The following is a 16,918-nucleotide window of genomic DNA, read 5'->3' as shown; positions in this document are numbered from 1 at the left end:
TAGACATTGCCAATGTCATCAAAAAAACAAAGCAGAATTTGGAAATTACTGTTTCACAGCTGATCACTTTGCATATGCCATTTGGCTAGACAGTAAGATTATGCCTTAGATATATTACCACTACACTTTGTCCATTAGGGATAAATAAGTTCATGGTACTGTCCCATAAACCTTCCGCACCATACAAGACACAAGTGCACAGGACACAGAAGTTCTTTGGTCCTACCATTTATAGAACTTAAAAGAGGCTAAAAACCACAAACCTGTCACATGACAAGAGAACATACACAAACTGCAGTCTAAACAAATGAAGGAGATTCAGAATACAAGTTTTAAAGTGCTTCAATTATCTTACATGGTTTTGGGAAAGATTAAATACTGTGAAGACAGCACTCATATTGACTACAGTACTACATACTGCTCACCTAGGCATAAGAAATAGAAAAACCATTTGCCAGTCAGATTGTAAGTCAGACTACAAACAGAGCATCTCCAGAATTTCTATTGACATTTTGAAATGCAATCTAACTGCTGAGTTACACACAACTTTAGGGCCCCTGCATTAAGTGGACTTTTAAACAAAAAAAGCCCATGAGTTGCATACTGAATTTATTTATAACTATTAACCTTTTGGAACAGGTATCAAAGTTATGTTATATTTACTACCCTGAAAAAAGCCTAATAGAATGTTCTGGCAAGTTAAACACCAGAGAAGTGTAGCACCATATAATTTTTTTTTTTTTATTTCCCCAATGGTTCACAGGTTGTTGTAATAATTTGGTGTGCCAAGTTAGCTATCACCTTTGCTATGACAGTGTCTAGCTCTTCAGATAGGTGGCATTGCTATGGGTAGGGGAAGGACTGCTGGACTACTTGTATGACAAGAAAGGTAGTGGGAGAAGTGAAATGAGAGCCACAGGTTTGGGAGCCTGAGGTATTTTTCACTTCTGTTTTTTATTTTTCCATACACACAGGAAACTCCCTTGGGGAGGGAGAAAGAACAACTTCCCTACAGCTAAATAAAAGAGCATGTGTAAAACAGAGAAGCCACTCAATGTTTCTGAGCTCCAATAAATAAAAACTTAAACAATCAGATAAAAACTTTAACACTGAGATAGCAAAATCTACTTTTCCCAAAATTTCTTCAATGTCTTTGCAGCAGTAGAAAATTCAAGAGACAATTGTCTCCACACACATAGACATACATCATTATCTACCTACAGAGAATTCATTCTGTTCCCCAGCCCCAGATGAGTATCCATCCATCCATTCCTCTCCATTCTCTTTTGCTATTACAAAGCAAGGCAAAGATGAGGAAGAAAGAGTTAAGACAATCCACTAAGGTGTGCAAGGCCTTCTGCTCCCACTGCCAGTGGTGCACAGGTTATTCTTATTCAGACCAAGGCTCCAGCAATCTATTTCTCCATTTCCAGCAACAGGATTAATGAACAGCTGAAGAAGAACCATACAAGCCTAAATGGTACTTCCCCTCAACCTTTTCCTGTCTGTGACTATTTTCAGTTCAGTACAAGGAAATCCAAGGCAACTTCACACCATCAATAATGATCAGCCTCAAAGAGTTGTCCCACCCCAGAATCAAAATTTTGTTTTAACAGATTGGGAAATCCAGGTTCATATTGGAGTGACGCTGGAGAAGCCTGCAAATCACACAGCTCAGCAGCCACAGACACTCACCACTGTGACAGAATGCCACTGGTATCTGAAGGTACACACAGAAACCAGCTGTCAAGTGTGGCATGATAATACAAATGCTTATTAATAAAATTAGCCACAAACTTTACAGGAAAGCAAAATACATCTATACTGGTAATTTTTTGGGAGGAGGGGAGGGCAGCAAAGGAATGGTACCGCAGAGTTTTCTGGATCAAGTTGTTTTTGTGGGTTTTTTTAAAAATGAAAGGATTTTCCGTTTTTTCCCAAGAGACTGGCAACTACAAAGCACAATGCCCTTTAGGAAATAAATCTACATTAACTACACAAACTGTGCCATGACAGGCACTGTTTTTCAACCCAACAGCTTTTCATCTATGATCCTTTTACTAGTTATAAAATCCATCTGGCCATGCCAGTACACCTTGGGACAAACCTGAAGTATACTCAACATTCAGGACACCATTCTTCCCAAAACACAAGCAATATAGAGAGCTCCAGTTGTCCTGGCTGGTTTTATAATCAAAACCAGAGTTCATCCTTTAAGGTATACTAGAGCCCTGCTAAAAGGGTTCCCTGGACCTGCATGCCACCCAACAGCTTGCAAGCAGCTTGAGTGACAGATGAATACAGGTTACTTACAGGAAGGACACTATGCCAAGACCTAGGGCACTTTGAACTTAGGAGTCCTCAAGATGTTTCTAACAGCCACAATTAACTACACCACTGCAGAAAAAAGAATAAGTAAGCAATCAAAAGGACTGAGACAGCAAGTCAAAAGCAAGAAGACAATGTAATAAACAGCCTCAGGCTGAAAAAATGTAGTGGATTCCATTACAGATTATTTGGCAAAGGAGAAGCTGATAAATGACTCAACTCTTAGGAAAACTGCACGAAGCTACTCTTGGCTTCCAAGAAAGAAATTAAGAAAGCAGCTGAAAAAAAGGAAGATGCCACAGACTGAAAGAGCAATGCTTAGGTGTTTGCTTCCTGTTTCTCCAACTATGGACCAGTGCCTCAAGTCTGAGTTTGAAGATTCCTTTTACCAAAGGAAAAAACCTTTAACCAAAGGAGCAAGGTCGCACACATTAACCTCACTGGCTGGAACAATTATTCAAATTTTATATCCAAATGATATGCCTGTTTGACTTTCTAAATTTTATTCCAAAATGAAGTGGGGAAAATGCTTTGGACAAAGGCCTACATGAGCTGTTTAATCAGCAAAAGTAAACTGAGGCTCGCTGTTGGAAGAAAAAGTGCACCATTGTTACACATCTACTTCCAGAATACCTGTATAGTCATCTTTCAAATACATTTTTTTTTTTAAGCAAGAACAGACAAGACCAGGATATGTATCGCTAATTATAATGCCTTCTATAGTAAAAACAAGAAGTGTAAGGGAACTATCCTGATCAAACCGGTAATTTTTAACCTATAGTTAGACACCCCAATATGTACCATTTCTGTAGGGTTCTGAAATGGCATTAAGAAAAGAAAATCAAATTCAACCACTGAACCAGGCAAAAAAAAAAGTTACAATTTTATGCAGAATGTCACACAAGCTCTTTTAATACATCTTATATTAGAAGAAACTGTCTGTATAGTAAATATAAACCCAAGTTATATTTTAAAGTTGTATAGCAAACACTTTTAAGTGTATATATATACCCAGACACACCCCCACCACTTTTTGGGCAATGCTTATTTACAGAATTTAACCTGGTCTCAGCTTTACTTTGCTTTCATCACTTCAAAAACAATCCTTCCACCATGTTCTGTTGCTTTAGAAATACACCATGTTAGTAAGAACGAAGTGTTCTGCTTCTTCACAGCTTTCAATATACACCCTACAAAGCCACTAGCAATAGACTGCAGTTTGTGTTCAGTCAAAGTTCTATTTTATCCATTCTCTTTGGAGTAGCAAAAGCATAAAAAAATAGTAGTAGCTTCCATGTATGAAGAGGATTGAAACATTTCAAAAGAAAGAAGTGTGATAAAAGCAAAAAACAAAACTCCTCCAAAATAAAGTAATCTTTCACTATGTCTTCTTCCCCCTCCCAAAATGTATTTCCTGCCTTCACAGTAGTAACACTGGATCCTTCTCTGGCTTCACCAGTATAACTTAAATTTTATGCTTCTCCCTCTGTATCAATGTTTTGTCTTTTGTTACACGAGATATCTCAGGTTCTTGAATTCCTTAGATTTTATATTCTCTACAATCCTCATCAGTTCTTAACAGGGGAGACAAGTCGCATACAAGTGCTTATTAGACATCCCCTCTCATGATCCAAGACATTGACAAAGCAAAGTTTCAAGTTCCCAAAAGTGAGGAATAAGGTTTGGATCTGATTTAAAACATACAGTTGTTAGATTATCACACTAGTTGAGTAGCAACAGTGACTTCTCTGCTCTGTAGATAATGGTTGTGGTGATGCTCTAAGTACACCACAAGCCTTAGGGCTAATAACAGCAAAATTTAGGGGGGAAAAAGGAACAACACTGTTGGGAAGCAGTCTGAAAGTACTCCTCTGGACAAACCTAAGGATTTGGATTGCCCAGGAACAAAGAGAACAGGGCTTACACAGAAACTTCACAAAACAAACAAACATAATAAAAGCCACCAAACAAAAAACAAACGAACAAACAAAACAACAACAACAAAAAAAAAACCCACACCAAACAAAAAAACCCAACAAAACCAGGGAAAGTATTCTGGTGTGTTACTCCATTAAAATAATTAAAGAGAGGGAGGAAAAAAATGAAATCCAGAAGCAAAGCTAATTGAGGGCTGCTCACAATACTCAGGAGAGGACACAACTGAAAATGACTAAGCTAACACAATACCCTCTGTTATTTCAGTATGCTTTATATATGTAACAAGAGGAAGCAGAATATTAGCTAGGAATGCAATTTGTGCAATGGTAGAATAGTATTTTTGTTCTTAAAAATCTAATATCACTACTGAAAAAACTCTTCTGCGATCAGGGCCATTAAGCAGGACAGTACTGAACACAACAAAGAAAATATCAGAAGTGTTACCAGCAATATCCACAATTTGAATCCTAAGGACAGAGGAAAATTTTCAGTAAGTGAAGAAGTCTCTTAGCTCTACAGATATAATATTCATCACTTCCTAATACCTTCTGGCAAACATGTCTGTTGCTTATGGTTCAGTCTTTTTTAAAGAACTAGTCAAACTGAAAAAGATAAACTTAAATTTAACCTGATGCAATACTACTTTTGTGACTATGCAAACTGACAAGTCTAACCAGTCTACTGCTAACTCTTAAGTGCCATCCAGCAATATGGTGAGACATTAGACAGGAAAGTCAGTTCAGTTTTTCTGATTATTTACTAAGTATTTAACAATCAAAAAAAAGTTAAGATTTTTTTTTTTTTTTCAGAAAAAACATGGAACCCAGAAACATTAGAAAAGCAAGGGATATGCCCAGAGCTTTTCTTCTTCTCTATTTTATTTCCATATGGAAATTCAGGCTACATTCAAGGAATGTTCACATAAGGACTGGCTTTATACTCTGTCTGGAGAGGTACCTTAAGCATATCTTCTGAGGTCACCTTCTGTTTACTGCAGTCTCAAAAGCTACATGCAGATGCAGCAAGTCAAAAAGATGGACTGCTACCCTTGTAGCACAAGGGAACCTGTACACAAGAGCTGCCCTGTATTTTCTAGGAGTCTTTAACAATCACAATTGACTGTAAAGGCCTGGTCTACTTTTCCTTTGCTATCATCTGAAGTACAATTTATCACTTCAACAAGCTGACTGGGAGTAAAACTCAGTAAAACCTTTTTTAAACCTTGTTTCATAATGACTCCTTTGTTTTGCCTGCTAACTGTTGTGAAATACAGGTATTTTGCCCATTGCAAATAAAAAAAGAAAAAAAAGCAGGAAAGTTCTGACGTTTGTTTTGGCATAGTTCTCACGTTTGTTTTAACACAGTTCTTGGTATTTTGAGAGTGCTGCTATCTCAACGTAAGTATCGGGAACACTTATTTTATTTACTGTATTATCAAAACTGAACATGAGTCTGGCCAATAGCTGTATTATTAATTAGAACAGATTATCAGGATAAATTTTCATACCTTTCCTGCTTTAGATGACTCTTAGAGCAAGAAATTTGCTTTAGCTCTAGAGAACTGCCTGGTTTTTTTCCTCTCTACTTAACACATTCTTCTATCACTCTAACAGACAAACTAAGAGACTCGTTACCTCCATCGTCAACAGCAAAACAATTAACAGAGGAAGGTACTCTTGTAAATTTAGTATTTATACAAAGATCCCTTGAGCTTTTATACTGTGATCAGAATTCCATCTCAGTATCATCTGTGCTGACTACAACAGTTTGTCACAATACATCAAGAGTACTTACAAGCCTCTTTCAAAGAGGAATCCTTACCCCAAATAGTTATTTTGATTAACTGCACTCCATGACTTATTGTGAGAAATATGTAATGCACACATACAAAATAAATCAAAAGCAGCATCAACCACACAACAGTAAATAAAAAAATGGAATGCAAAAGGAAAATTAAAAAAACAAACAAAAACCCTCACAAACAAAAACACAAACAAAACCCAAACCAACAACCAAACCAAACAAAAAAACCAACCCAAACTACACCAAACCAACAACACCCCACGACTCAATGCTGACAAAGAAGAACTGAACAGCAGAAGAAAAGAATTTGGCCAAAAAAATACTTGGACAAAAAGACATATCCAAAATAGTTCTGATATATCCCCATAAATTCTGGAAGATATTACATTTTTGAGGATTTTACTAGTTGTTACTGTATATCTACAACAAAATAAAGCATGAAAAGAAGCACACACATGCAGAATAACTGCAGTCTCTCACCAAAGCCTTTTCTTTTCTGAATTCTGACACTCACCACTGAAACCAGAGCTGGGTGGCAGATTTGGAAAGTAATGAAATATTTTCATTTTGAAAATAAGTACCTATACAGAATAATTTCCCCCACAGTATAAAGATATGGCAACAGCACACTGTAGCACCACTTCATTTTATTACATGGCACGTTTATATACTGGTGATGCCCTAACCATGGCATCTGCCTCAGTAAGAGCAGCATCTCTCTAGTGCCCACTCTAATATTGCCCACTATAACCAAAACACATTAATGACGAATACAGTCACTTAAGTCTTATTTACCATACCTTTCTCTTATGCAGATGAAAAACCTAAGGAAGTCTGATTTCTCCTGACCAGCTTTCATGGCCGCATGTGGGAGAGACAACATGATGTCACCTGTCAAAACCCAGCAAACAGCCCATAACTACACCAAGTACAAGAACAGAGGCTGGAGACAGTAATTCTATTTCCACCTCTCCACAGACTCTGTTTGACCTTGGCAGGCACTGGGGTTTTGTGCTTGTTTTTTCATGTTCAGGACATGAGGAGCTTTTACGCAGACGGCTGGACAACAACAATAACTGAGTACGGCTAATTATTATTTATTCTGCCTGGCCTTAGAACTCTTCCACAATGGCATAAACCCAAGAGTGTGCACAAGCACCTTCAAAACTCTAGACCTTAATGTTAAAGTTCCCTTTATGTAAGGTCACCACCAAAAGCAGTAACACCCCTTACCAAGACAACCTCCTCTGTAATCCATAACTGATAAAAGCTTAGTTTCACAAATTCTTCTGCTAAACAAACAACTCTAACCTTATTTTCTACACTGGTAGTTCCTAATCCACAATTTGCAACTTACAAGCACTGCCTGCAAGATCCTTTGCCACTGCTCCCAGACAAAATTACATTACAGTGTAAAAATAAGAGCTGCCAGGAAAAGGAAGCAGGATATTTTCTGAAGAGTATATTTTATTCCATGCAGTTTCTACAGTTCGGCAAAAATTAGGGACCAGTATTTTGCACAATTCAATTCTCTCTTTAGGCTTGGAAAATTCTGAATTTCACAGCAGCCTGATCAAGTTTCATTTCAATACCAACTTTTCCTGGTAATCTCCCAAAACACCACACACTAAAAATATGCCACAAGTATGGCTTTGAAAAAAAACAAAGTGCAGTGAAACATCCCACAGACCAAGCAATGTTACCAAGAATAAAAGCAGAAAGACTTTTTTTCTGGCACATTCAGAAGAATGTCGATATTTGTCTGTATTCAAAGGAAAAAATTTAGGTATTTATTCCTCTACTCAAACAACTATAAGAAATTAGATTAGTAACTGAAACACCAACTAGGATCCATTCTAGTATATGCATTTTAATCTAACCTATGAGAAGTAGAAAAATTAAATTAAGAACCAGGTATGATTCTCACACAGAACAATTAAAAATGATTAGTTGCCAATACAGCTTGCTGCTCATTTGACAAAGTGTTCTGGATTTTCAATGCACTGATGAAATACCACTGCATACAAGCTAGTCATTCAGTACAACAAAATGGAGATAAACACTTGCTCCTGAATAAGAAACAAATGAAGAAAAGTTATACCATAACCACAACCACGCTAAGGTCTTCATGTTTTCCAAGTGAAGCATGTAAACAACTTTAGAATCACAGACTCACAAAACATCCTAAATTGGAAGGGATCCATCAGGATCATCAAGCCAAATTCCTGGCCCTGTGCAGGACACCCCCAGATACACACCATGTGCCTTGAAAGCATTGTCCAGATGCTTCTTGAACTCTGTCAGGCTCAGTGCTGTGACCATGTCCCTGGGGAGTGTTTTCCTAATATCCAACCTAAACCTCTCCTGACATAAATTCAGCCTGTTCCCTTGCATGCTGTCACTGGTCACCAGAGAAGAGATCATGTCTGCCTCTCTGCTTCCTTCCGTGAGAAAGCTCTAGGCTATGATGAGGTCTCCTCCAGGCTGAATAAGACAGCTGATCTCAGTCATTCCTCGTATAACTTCCCCTCTAGATCCTTCAGCATCTACATGGTGCTCCTCTGGATGCTCTCTAGGAGCTCTACATCTCTCTTACACTGTGGTACCCAGAAGTGCCCCCAGCACTTGAGTGAGGCTGCACAGTGCAGAGCAGAGCAGGACAATCCCCTGCCCTGCCCGGCTGGAGATGCTGTGCCTGATGGACCCCAGGACAACCTCAGCCCTCCTGGCTGCCAGGGCACTGCCAGGGCACTGCTGACTGATGTTCGACTTTCTGTCAACCAGGACCCCCAGGTCCCTTTTGAGCCCCCCTGCCCCAGCCTATGCACATCCACAACTGCCCCATCACTGGTACTTGTCCTTGTTAAATTTCACATCTGGTGATTGCCCAGCCCTCTAACTAGCCAAGATCACTCTGAAGGGCTTCTCTTAACTATGGAAATATGTTCTTCAATTCAACACGAATGTTTCAAGACTCATCTACATAAAATGACATGCTCAAAAAAGAGCTTCACAAGGTTCCTCAAGACATGTGTTGTTGGCTGAAGTGTTCAGGCTATTTTAGAGAGAACAAATAATGTCCCAGCAGCATGCCATTCACTAAAATATTTTATTAATCAAACAGTAAAACATTATAACAATTATACCTTATAATAAAATCTTACAGATCAGTCAAGCTTAAAAAAAACTAAAAAGATTAGTTTTTATCTTAATCTCCATTTTATATTTTATATGTATTTTTAATACATATATAGTATTATATATATGATAATAGTCTGTCTATTGTAAGAATCCAAATCTGCAAGCTTAATCAAGAGACTTCTCACACTGTACATACTGAAACCCTTACATTCTTTTCTTTCTTGGTAAAAGATTTACCACCACAAATATGTAGTTTATACATTTACAAGCACAAGAGCAAGAAGATACACAGCCATATGTCACCATCTGGATAACTAAAGTGCAGTTCAAGAGCATGAAGTATTTTTTAGAAAATTAAATTATTTTTAACAGTATAAATAGGCTCTGAAAAACGGCTGTGAAGTGACATAGAAATAGTGACAAAGAAGGAGTTTGCAAAAAAGTTGCAAAATTAAGCAAAAAAGTTGCTTAATTTTTTTTGTAAAAGGTAGCAACCACAAAATACAAGTAAAGAACACCACATAAGTAGCACACCAGGAAATGAGAAACTCTACGTTTAGCCCTTATTTTTCCAAGGCTCAGTAAGAATATAGGGATATGGAAGCTGCTTCTATTAATAATTTCCTCTTCAATGAAGTGTATTAGCTGTTTCCTTCTCTGAGTTTTTACATTACAAAAATAACCATAATTCTATATTATTTCCTTACTTCGTATAATCTTGTTAATTAATGTGATTATGTTCAAAGTAAGGATGAAGTGTATAACATTATAATGCTATAAGCATTTCTACATAAAAATAATAGAAGTTCACTGAGATTGAGACTCTAATTTATAATTATAAAACTGCCTTGAAATACTATAGAATTAAAAGGTATGTCCACTTTTGTCAACAGAATTAGGATTTCAATACAGCTAGTGACATTTACCTACAGAATTAGGATTTCAATACAGCTAGTGACATTTACCTTTTTCTTCTTTTCACCTAAACACAAAAGAAGAAAATAAGTAATTCCATCAAAGCCAATACTCATAATTGCTCAATTTTTAGAAACATTGAAATAACAAATTTAAAAAAAAAAAACACCTAAAATACACCTTCCCTGTGAAATGCTCTTGGGAGGCAGTATTTCAGCACATTAGTGCCATATAGTTCAGTTAATAATGTGCTTGCAATTAACATCCAGAGAATTTAGGGTTGCAAGTATTACGAACACAGAAAATTGATGTCCTGAAACTTCAGAATTCTGCCAGCATGATTTCGTCCCCAAATGTCAAACTAATACTGTGCATAAGCTACATAATTCATCCCAAGAGAGATTCTAACAAACTGCATAAGAGAATACTTATTTGTATTAAATCTGTACTTTAAAAATTCAAATGCCAACCTATCTTTTCAAGTTTATCTAAAACCAAACATAGCACAGAACAGGTATGCATTGCACCTTAACTGCAATCTTCACCAGCAATGAATATATAAAACCTTTAAAACTATAAAACCTTTCCTCAAAATCTTTACCTGTGAAGGCACCACAAGTCTTTTAGAAAGATTTTATACACACCTACAGGCTACTTGCTCTTATTTTCAGTTTTTTTAAACACAGAAATTGGAGTTCTAAATAATAAAATATAGTCCTAAAATAAATTATGACTGCAAAATAGAAATTAGCAAGTCAGAGGAAAGAACACAAACCCATTATCATTATGCAATTCATAGTACGGAACAATACTTAAAAGAGAACTATTTTTGCAAAGAGATATCAGCAAATGATACTGCCTTTTAAATGGCTGTAACAAGCACACACATACTATACCAAATACAATAGTCTACAGATTATTTCTGGAGAAATGAAGCTATAGAAAGATTATTTTCAAACTTTCTTTGTGCTCTGTATCAAGCAGAATAAGTCAAACAACAAAGAGCTACTTAATATAGTGAACAGCAAAAGCAAATAAAATCAAAATTAAGACCTTAACTCCATAAAATTGCTTCTACTGAAAGTAGAAGGTTAAAAGGTTAAAACGAGTATTTGCCAGCATTTCAGAAGACTCTTTCAAGAATATAGTGCTCACAAGGATTTCCCAATAGTCTGACTTGACAGCTCTTGCTGCTTGATAACGATTTAAAATGTTAGTCACACAAAACCATCTACTCATTTGACTGTGAACGAGTTTTTCCCAATCTTTAACACTCATCACAATACAATAGGTGTAGTTATACTACTCAAATCTTAATAAGCATTGTTAAAATCCTCAGTGACAGTAAAAACCGTAGCCTGAAGAACCCATCCATGAATGCTAGTCCTATAGCCTACATCATCCTGTTTCCACTCCATAAACGTCACTGAAACCATTCTGACACCTCTTGCAGCCTAACCCTATGATGAGGCTCAGAATCAATACATAATTGTTATCTTCCTTGACCTGTCAACCACCCAAGTCTACCAGCAATGCTTCTTTTCCAGAAATAACTCTCCTTCATTCCCTTGGCATTGTTGTTTCTCATGATTCACCCCTTATCACTCTGTTCTTTCAATCTTTCCTTCTCGAGGAGCCTCCTCATTCACCTGTATTATTTTATGAATCACTTCATAGGCTTTGGTCTTGCATCCCTTTCCATTTGTCTGCATTCTATCCAGGGCCATGATTCAAATTCAACCATGAACGACCTGCCATCAATCAGAAATATTCTTTCTACTCCCTATCTCTTGTGTTTGTCCAAGTCAACACCCCAGCTTGAGTCTCTCTTTCCCTACACTGATGCCTCACTATCAGCTCAGCCTCAGCACAGACAACACACTGGTCTTATTCATTCCACCATTGCTTCAGTTTCCTTTCCACTACTGCAAGTCCTGAACTTAACTAAGCATTAGCTTTCAAACCTAGGTTCTTTATAGGTCCTAGAAATAACTTGCTCTAGAGATTCTAGCAATGCCCATCACATTACTAAGATACCCCTCCACTATCTGAAGTTTTATCACATGACCACAGGAGTCTGATCCTTAAGGACATTTCTCTCTTGATAGCATTTTTAGGCTACAGCCAGGTCACAAAAGCCCTTCCTCATCTCACTTCTTGAGCAGCATCCACTTCACTCTCTATTTCAATACCCTCACTGGTCAAGGCCCTTATTCTAAAATTATTAATCAGGCTGTAGATGAGGTTAAAGTTCTGGTGAATTGTTGTATTTTCACCTCTGAACTTCTTTTCTCTTGCCCTTGTGGTTGGGAGATCTCCAAGAAGCAGCATTCTCTTTCAAAAACCTCCTACAATTGGGTTTTTTTTCATATTTCTCATTAAAAACAAAGAAACAAAATCACCAGATGGCTGTCACATCTATACTACTATACAAAAAGTCACGGCACTCATACCAAATATTCTCCTGTGCCATCACACACCTCCTAGGTCTTCCCTTACCCTTAAATCATTAAGCATTCTGGTTCAGGAAACCCCTCATAACCGCTGAACTCCAGGATGACTAATTCAGACATGGAACTTGAACAGCTTGTTACTTAGAAATGTGACTAAAACAATTTTCTACTGTACAGTGCCTATGGAAAACCAGCATCATACCAGCAATAAGCCTACTCAAACTATTTTTGGCTTTTCCAAGGCTTCTCAACCTGTTTGAAAAATAATCCAAATGCTATATTGTATACTGCTGTTACAGAGATTTTAACTGGTAATTGAGTACTTAAAACAATGTCTACTATTTATAATTTCCATCTGTTATTTCTGAGTTCACTTCCAGTATTTCTAAGATCAGGTTGTCCCAGGCTACTAAGAAGATACCATTCCATACTTTATGTCACTGTAAAATTATAAAATTAGTTTCATAGCACTAGAGATTTTCTTTGACCTATGGCTTTATTAGACCTAGCAGAGCAATATTCAAGCTAATGGATGCCTACAGGTGTTTTTGCAGTATAGCAATTATTTAAAAACAAGTGGCTTGCGCTCACAATATAATAAAGAAGCATGTTCATTAATTTTGTCATCTTAAAATGCTATTTCCCTAAATTGTACACAACCAAAACCAAAAATACTTCACAAAACCCAAAAAATACTATCCTATAATCCCAGCCATAAATTATCCACTTCTTTTAAACAGTAGTTGTGAATAGTAATTCCTTTTAAGTTACTTGTCTGATGTTTCTGTTTACTTTCTCACTGTATCTGGTTCTGACACTGTGCAGTTTGGCTTGTCACACTGTACATATGCACAAGTTTCATCAGAAGGCTCCTGTGAGGCAGCAGCACGAGCGTGCCACATGCTGCCAACAACAAAGCACAAACACACTCTGACTGCCCCCCAAAAGTGCTGCAGGAAATTCCTGCTATTGCATTCCAACACCGCATAAACCTATGTACCATAACTTAAGCTTAGGCACATAGTTTTCACAAGAAAGAAAAACAAAACAACTTTTTTCATTCAAGTAACACTGACTGCAAAAGAGCTATAAGTTTGAGTGCCCATGTGATGCCTAGTCAAACACAGTACAGGATTTGCATATTACATTCTTTAGTTATTGCTTTTTAAAACACTTTTTTCCCCCCGTCCAAGTAAGTTTTTACAGAACAGCCCAGAACGAAAACTTCCTATACTATTTTGAAAAAAAAAAACAACCACCTACTGCAGAATCATCAATTTTTAATTCTAATACACACAGACAACTCAGCATCAGAACCACATTCCAAAAACAGGTAATTTAATAAAAACAATTAAAAAACAGGCTCCTTCATATAATATAACTACAACATCAACAAAAGGTAGCATATTTCATTTTACCTACACTGGAAATATTTAACAATAAGAAAACAAAATTATTTTTCCAGATAATTATTTGACTTAGGGGCTTAAACAATAAAGGTAGCATAAAATCCCAAACTACAAACAATTATTTAACTCTCATTAAAATGGCATTTTTTTCTACTGTTCTGATTATTTGATCACTGTTTTTAAAATAATCCACAGTTGTTTTGTCAACATTTTAACACACATCTGAAAAGGATAAAACTAATGTCACAAACATGACATCACTTCTGACAATCCTGTAATGATCAATAAACAAAAGGAAATGGAGTCCAAATATTCAGATGAGTAAACTAATAGAAACATAGAAAAACTTAATTACTAAGTGGAGCACAGGCTAATAGTTATAGCAAACTTTAAAAGCATTTGTTCCCTTCTTTCAAGTCTAGCCTCTAAACTAGTACAATCCAGGAATCATTTACAAACAAGATTAGCTTCCCTAAAGAACATTTAATTGGGAAATTTTGTATCAGCCACAAGACACCTTCTTCAGGAAAGAAATCAAGTAAAAGCTTCAACTTATTTTTTGACAAACAAGAGTGAGGAATTGGAAACACTACTGCAGCTAATCAAAACAACAAAATACCATAATGCTACCTTCTCCACAAGAACAAAAGCATCAACCACCAACTCCACCCCACCCCCAAGCAGGCTGTTGCTCTCTAACCACAGAGCCAATGCTGTAGACAATGTAATCCCACAGGGAAGACAGAAGGTCACAGACACTGCGAAATCTTAAAATAAGTTCGGCGTTTTAGAAAGTCCTAGAAATACTTTAACGAGACAAAATTTCATTTGGAACAGGTGGAGTACAGATACAGCCTGCTCTTCTCCTGTCTCTTCCCTCAACACATAGAGGGAGGTCACACTTGCTCAGCGTAGTGCAATATTAAGGATACAGCACTTAAAAAAAGCAGCAGCAGCAGCAATCAAGATGTGGCAAGGATGGCAACGTGCAATGTGACACTGCAGGTGTGATTGCACACTGTATACCAGCAGTGGATCTGTTATTATTCATCAGCTGTAGGTGGCTAAGAGAGTGTCACTTATTACAGTGACACATGCTGCAGCTGGCTAGCCATGATTAAGTATTACCCAGTGCGGTTGAAAGGGATGGAGACTACCATTCATTATGATCCAGCGTGGCTTAGTGGCGTAGGGAGGCTGCTACCCTTCCTTGCAGCCCAGCATTTGAAGGAAGGCAGCTAAAACTCAACAAAGCCCTGGGAATGGTGTGCAGAGAGGAGAGAAAGGGAACCTCGGTCGCCCAGCCCGACGGCACGGGTGTCCCGCTAGCAGGGGCGGAGAGCCGCCCGCGCCCGGCGCGCCCGGAGCGCTCCGCCGGCAGTGACAGCGCCGGGCCGGGCCCCGGCCGGCCCTGCCGTGCGAGGGGCGCTGGGCACCGCGCTCAACTTCCAGCCGCAGCAGCAAACGCCTTTGTCCGAGCGCTCCCCGTCCGTAGCCGGGGGAGCCTGGAGGACCCACGCCTACGGCGGGACGAGCCAGGGCGAGCGAGAAGGGAGAAGAGCCCGTGCCAGCCCCAGGTCTGCTCCCAGCTGGGCTCCGCCGCTCCCCTGGGACCCCTCAGAGCGGGACCCGCTCCGAAGCAGCCGGGATGAGCACTGACCCTGCACGGAGTCCCGACCGGCGCGTCCGTGCCGGAGAGAACGAGAGCAAAGTGAGCGCCCAGCCGCGCCGGGACTGCCGCGCCGCGGGGCGGCCGGAGAGCGCGGCCGCTGCCGGGCCGGCGCCCGGGGCGCCTCCTCCGTGCGCCCACCCGGCGGGACCCCAGCCCCACGAGGTTTGCGCCGCAGGGCCCGCCCGCGGGCCGTCCGGAGGGCAGTGCCCCGTTGCTCGAGCGGCGGCCGAGGAGCGAGCGGGAGGGCGCGGCGCGGTCTCGCCCCGGCAGCCGCGGGCGGCGGCGGCTCCGGCGGGCGCCGCGAACGCCCCGCACTCACCCTGTCACAACAGGCGCCATCTTCCACAAACTCTCGCCAAAACTCCTACTCTCGCGAGAGCGCCCCCCTCCCCACGGCCCAGAGCGCGCGTGCGCGGGCCCGCGAGACACGCGCGGGGCGGGGGGGGGGCGGTGCGCGCCGCCCACTCAGCGCCCGGGCTGCTCCCTCAGACACAACAGCCCGGGCGTGGGAACCGCGCCGCTCTCGCGAGAGTGCGCCGCCGGCCGGCAGGCGGACAGCGGCGCAGGTCTCGCGAGAGCGGAGCGCGCTCCGGGGAAACCGAGGGATTCCCTCTGCCCGCTCGCGCGTCCCGCCCCCGCCGGCGCGAGGAGGGGCGGAGGGGGAGGAGCCATTCGGGGCGGGGCGGGGGGCGGGGCCGCCGCTGGCGCGCGGGGACCGGCCCGCGGCCGCCGCCGCCTGCAGCCGCGCCCCCTGCGGGGAGAGCGCGCGGGGCCGCGCGCCTCGTGCTGCCCGCGGGCGCGGCACGTGCTGAGGGGCCCGTGGGGCGGGGCTGGGCACGGGGCGCGGGGAGCTCTTCGTCTGACGGTGAATAAAGGGCGGGGGGCTGCGGTTTGGAGCCTCAGCTCTTAGGAAGACCTCTCGGGTTCCTCGCGTGGAATTGTTAACATATTTTTTTTTTTTTTTGTAGAAGTCAGTTTTACATGAGAAACCCGGTTTCATAACTTTGTTTTCATCCCCAGCTGAAGTGCGTAAGATGCGTTTGTTTAGCAAACAGAAGCAGCGGGGTCTGGCAGGGTCCCAGCCAGCTGAGCGAGCCCCGTGGCCACAGGCGGCCGAGTGCGGGCACGGGGACACGAGCGATCTGCCGCACGGGCTGTGCTCCACGTCTGATAAAGACCACAGAAAAAGACGATCCCTATTCTGGATTCATGTAACAGCACCCTTCGGGGCGCGGGTGTGATTGTCCATTAGGAGACTA

At 40.7% G+C, this 16,918-nt stretch overlaps 1 protein-coding gene across 1 annotated transcript in view; it reads right to left on the bottom strand.

The window, feature by feature from the left end:
- Nucleotides 1-16,038, bottom strand: part of RBPJ (recombination signal binding protein for immunoglobulin kappa J region) — a 57,086-nt gene extending 41,048 nt beyond the window's left edge. The window contains exon 1 of the mRNA XM_021554435.2: nucleotides 15,979-16,038. Coding sequence (XP_021410110.1) covers nucleotides 15,979-15,998 — 20 coding nt within the window. The 5' untranslated portion in view covers nucleotides 15,999-16,038. The remainder of the gene's footprint in view (nucleotides 1-15,978) is intronic.
- Nucleotides 16,039-16,918: the final 880 nt, after the last annotated feature.

The sequence above is a fragment of the Lonchura striata genome, chromosome 4, assembly GCF_046129695.1.
Source record: "Lonchura striata isolate bLonStr1 chromosome 4, bLonStr1.mat, whole genome shotgun sequence".
Taxonomy (NCBI): Eukaryota; Metazoa; Chordata; class Aves; order Passeriformes; family Estrildidae; genus Lonchura; species Lonchura striata.
This window is presented reverse-complemented; position numbering and strand designations above follow the sequence as displayed.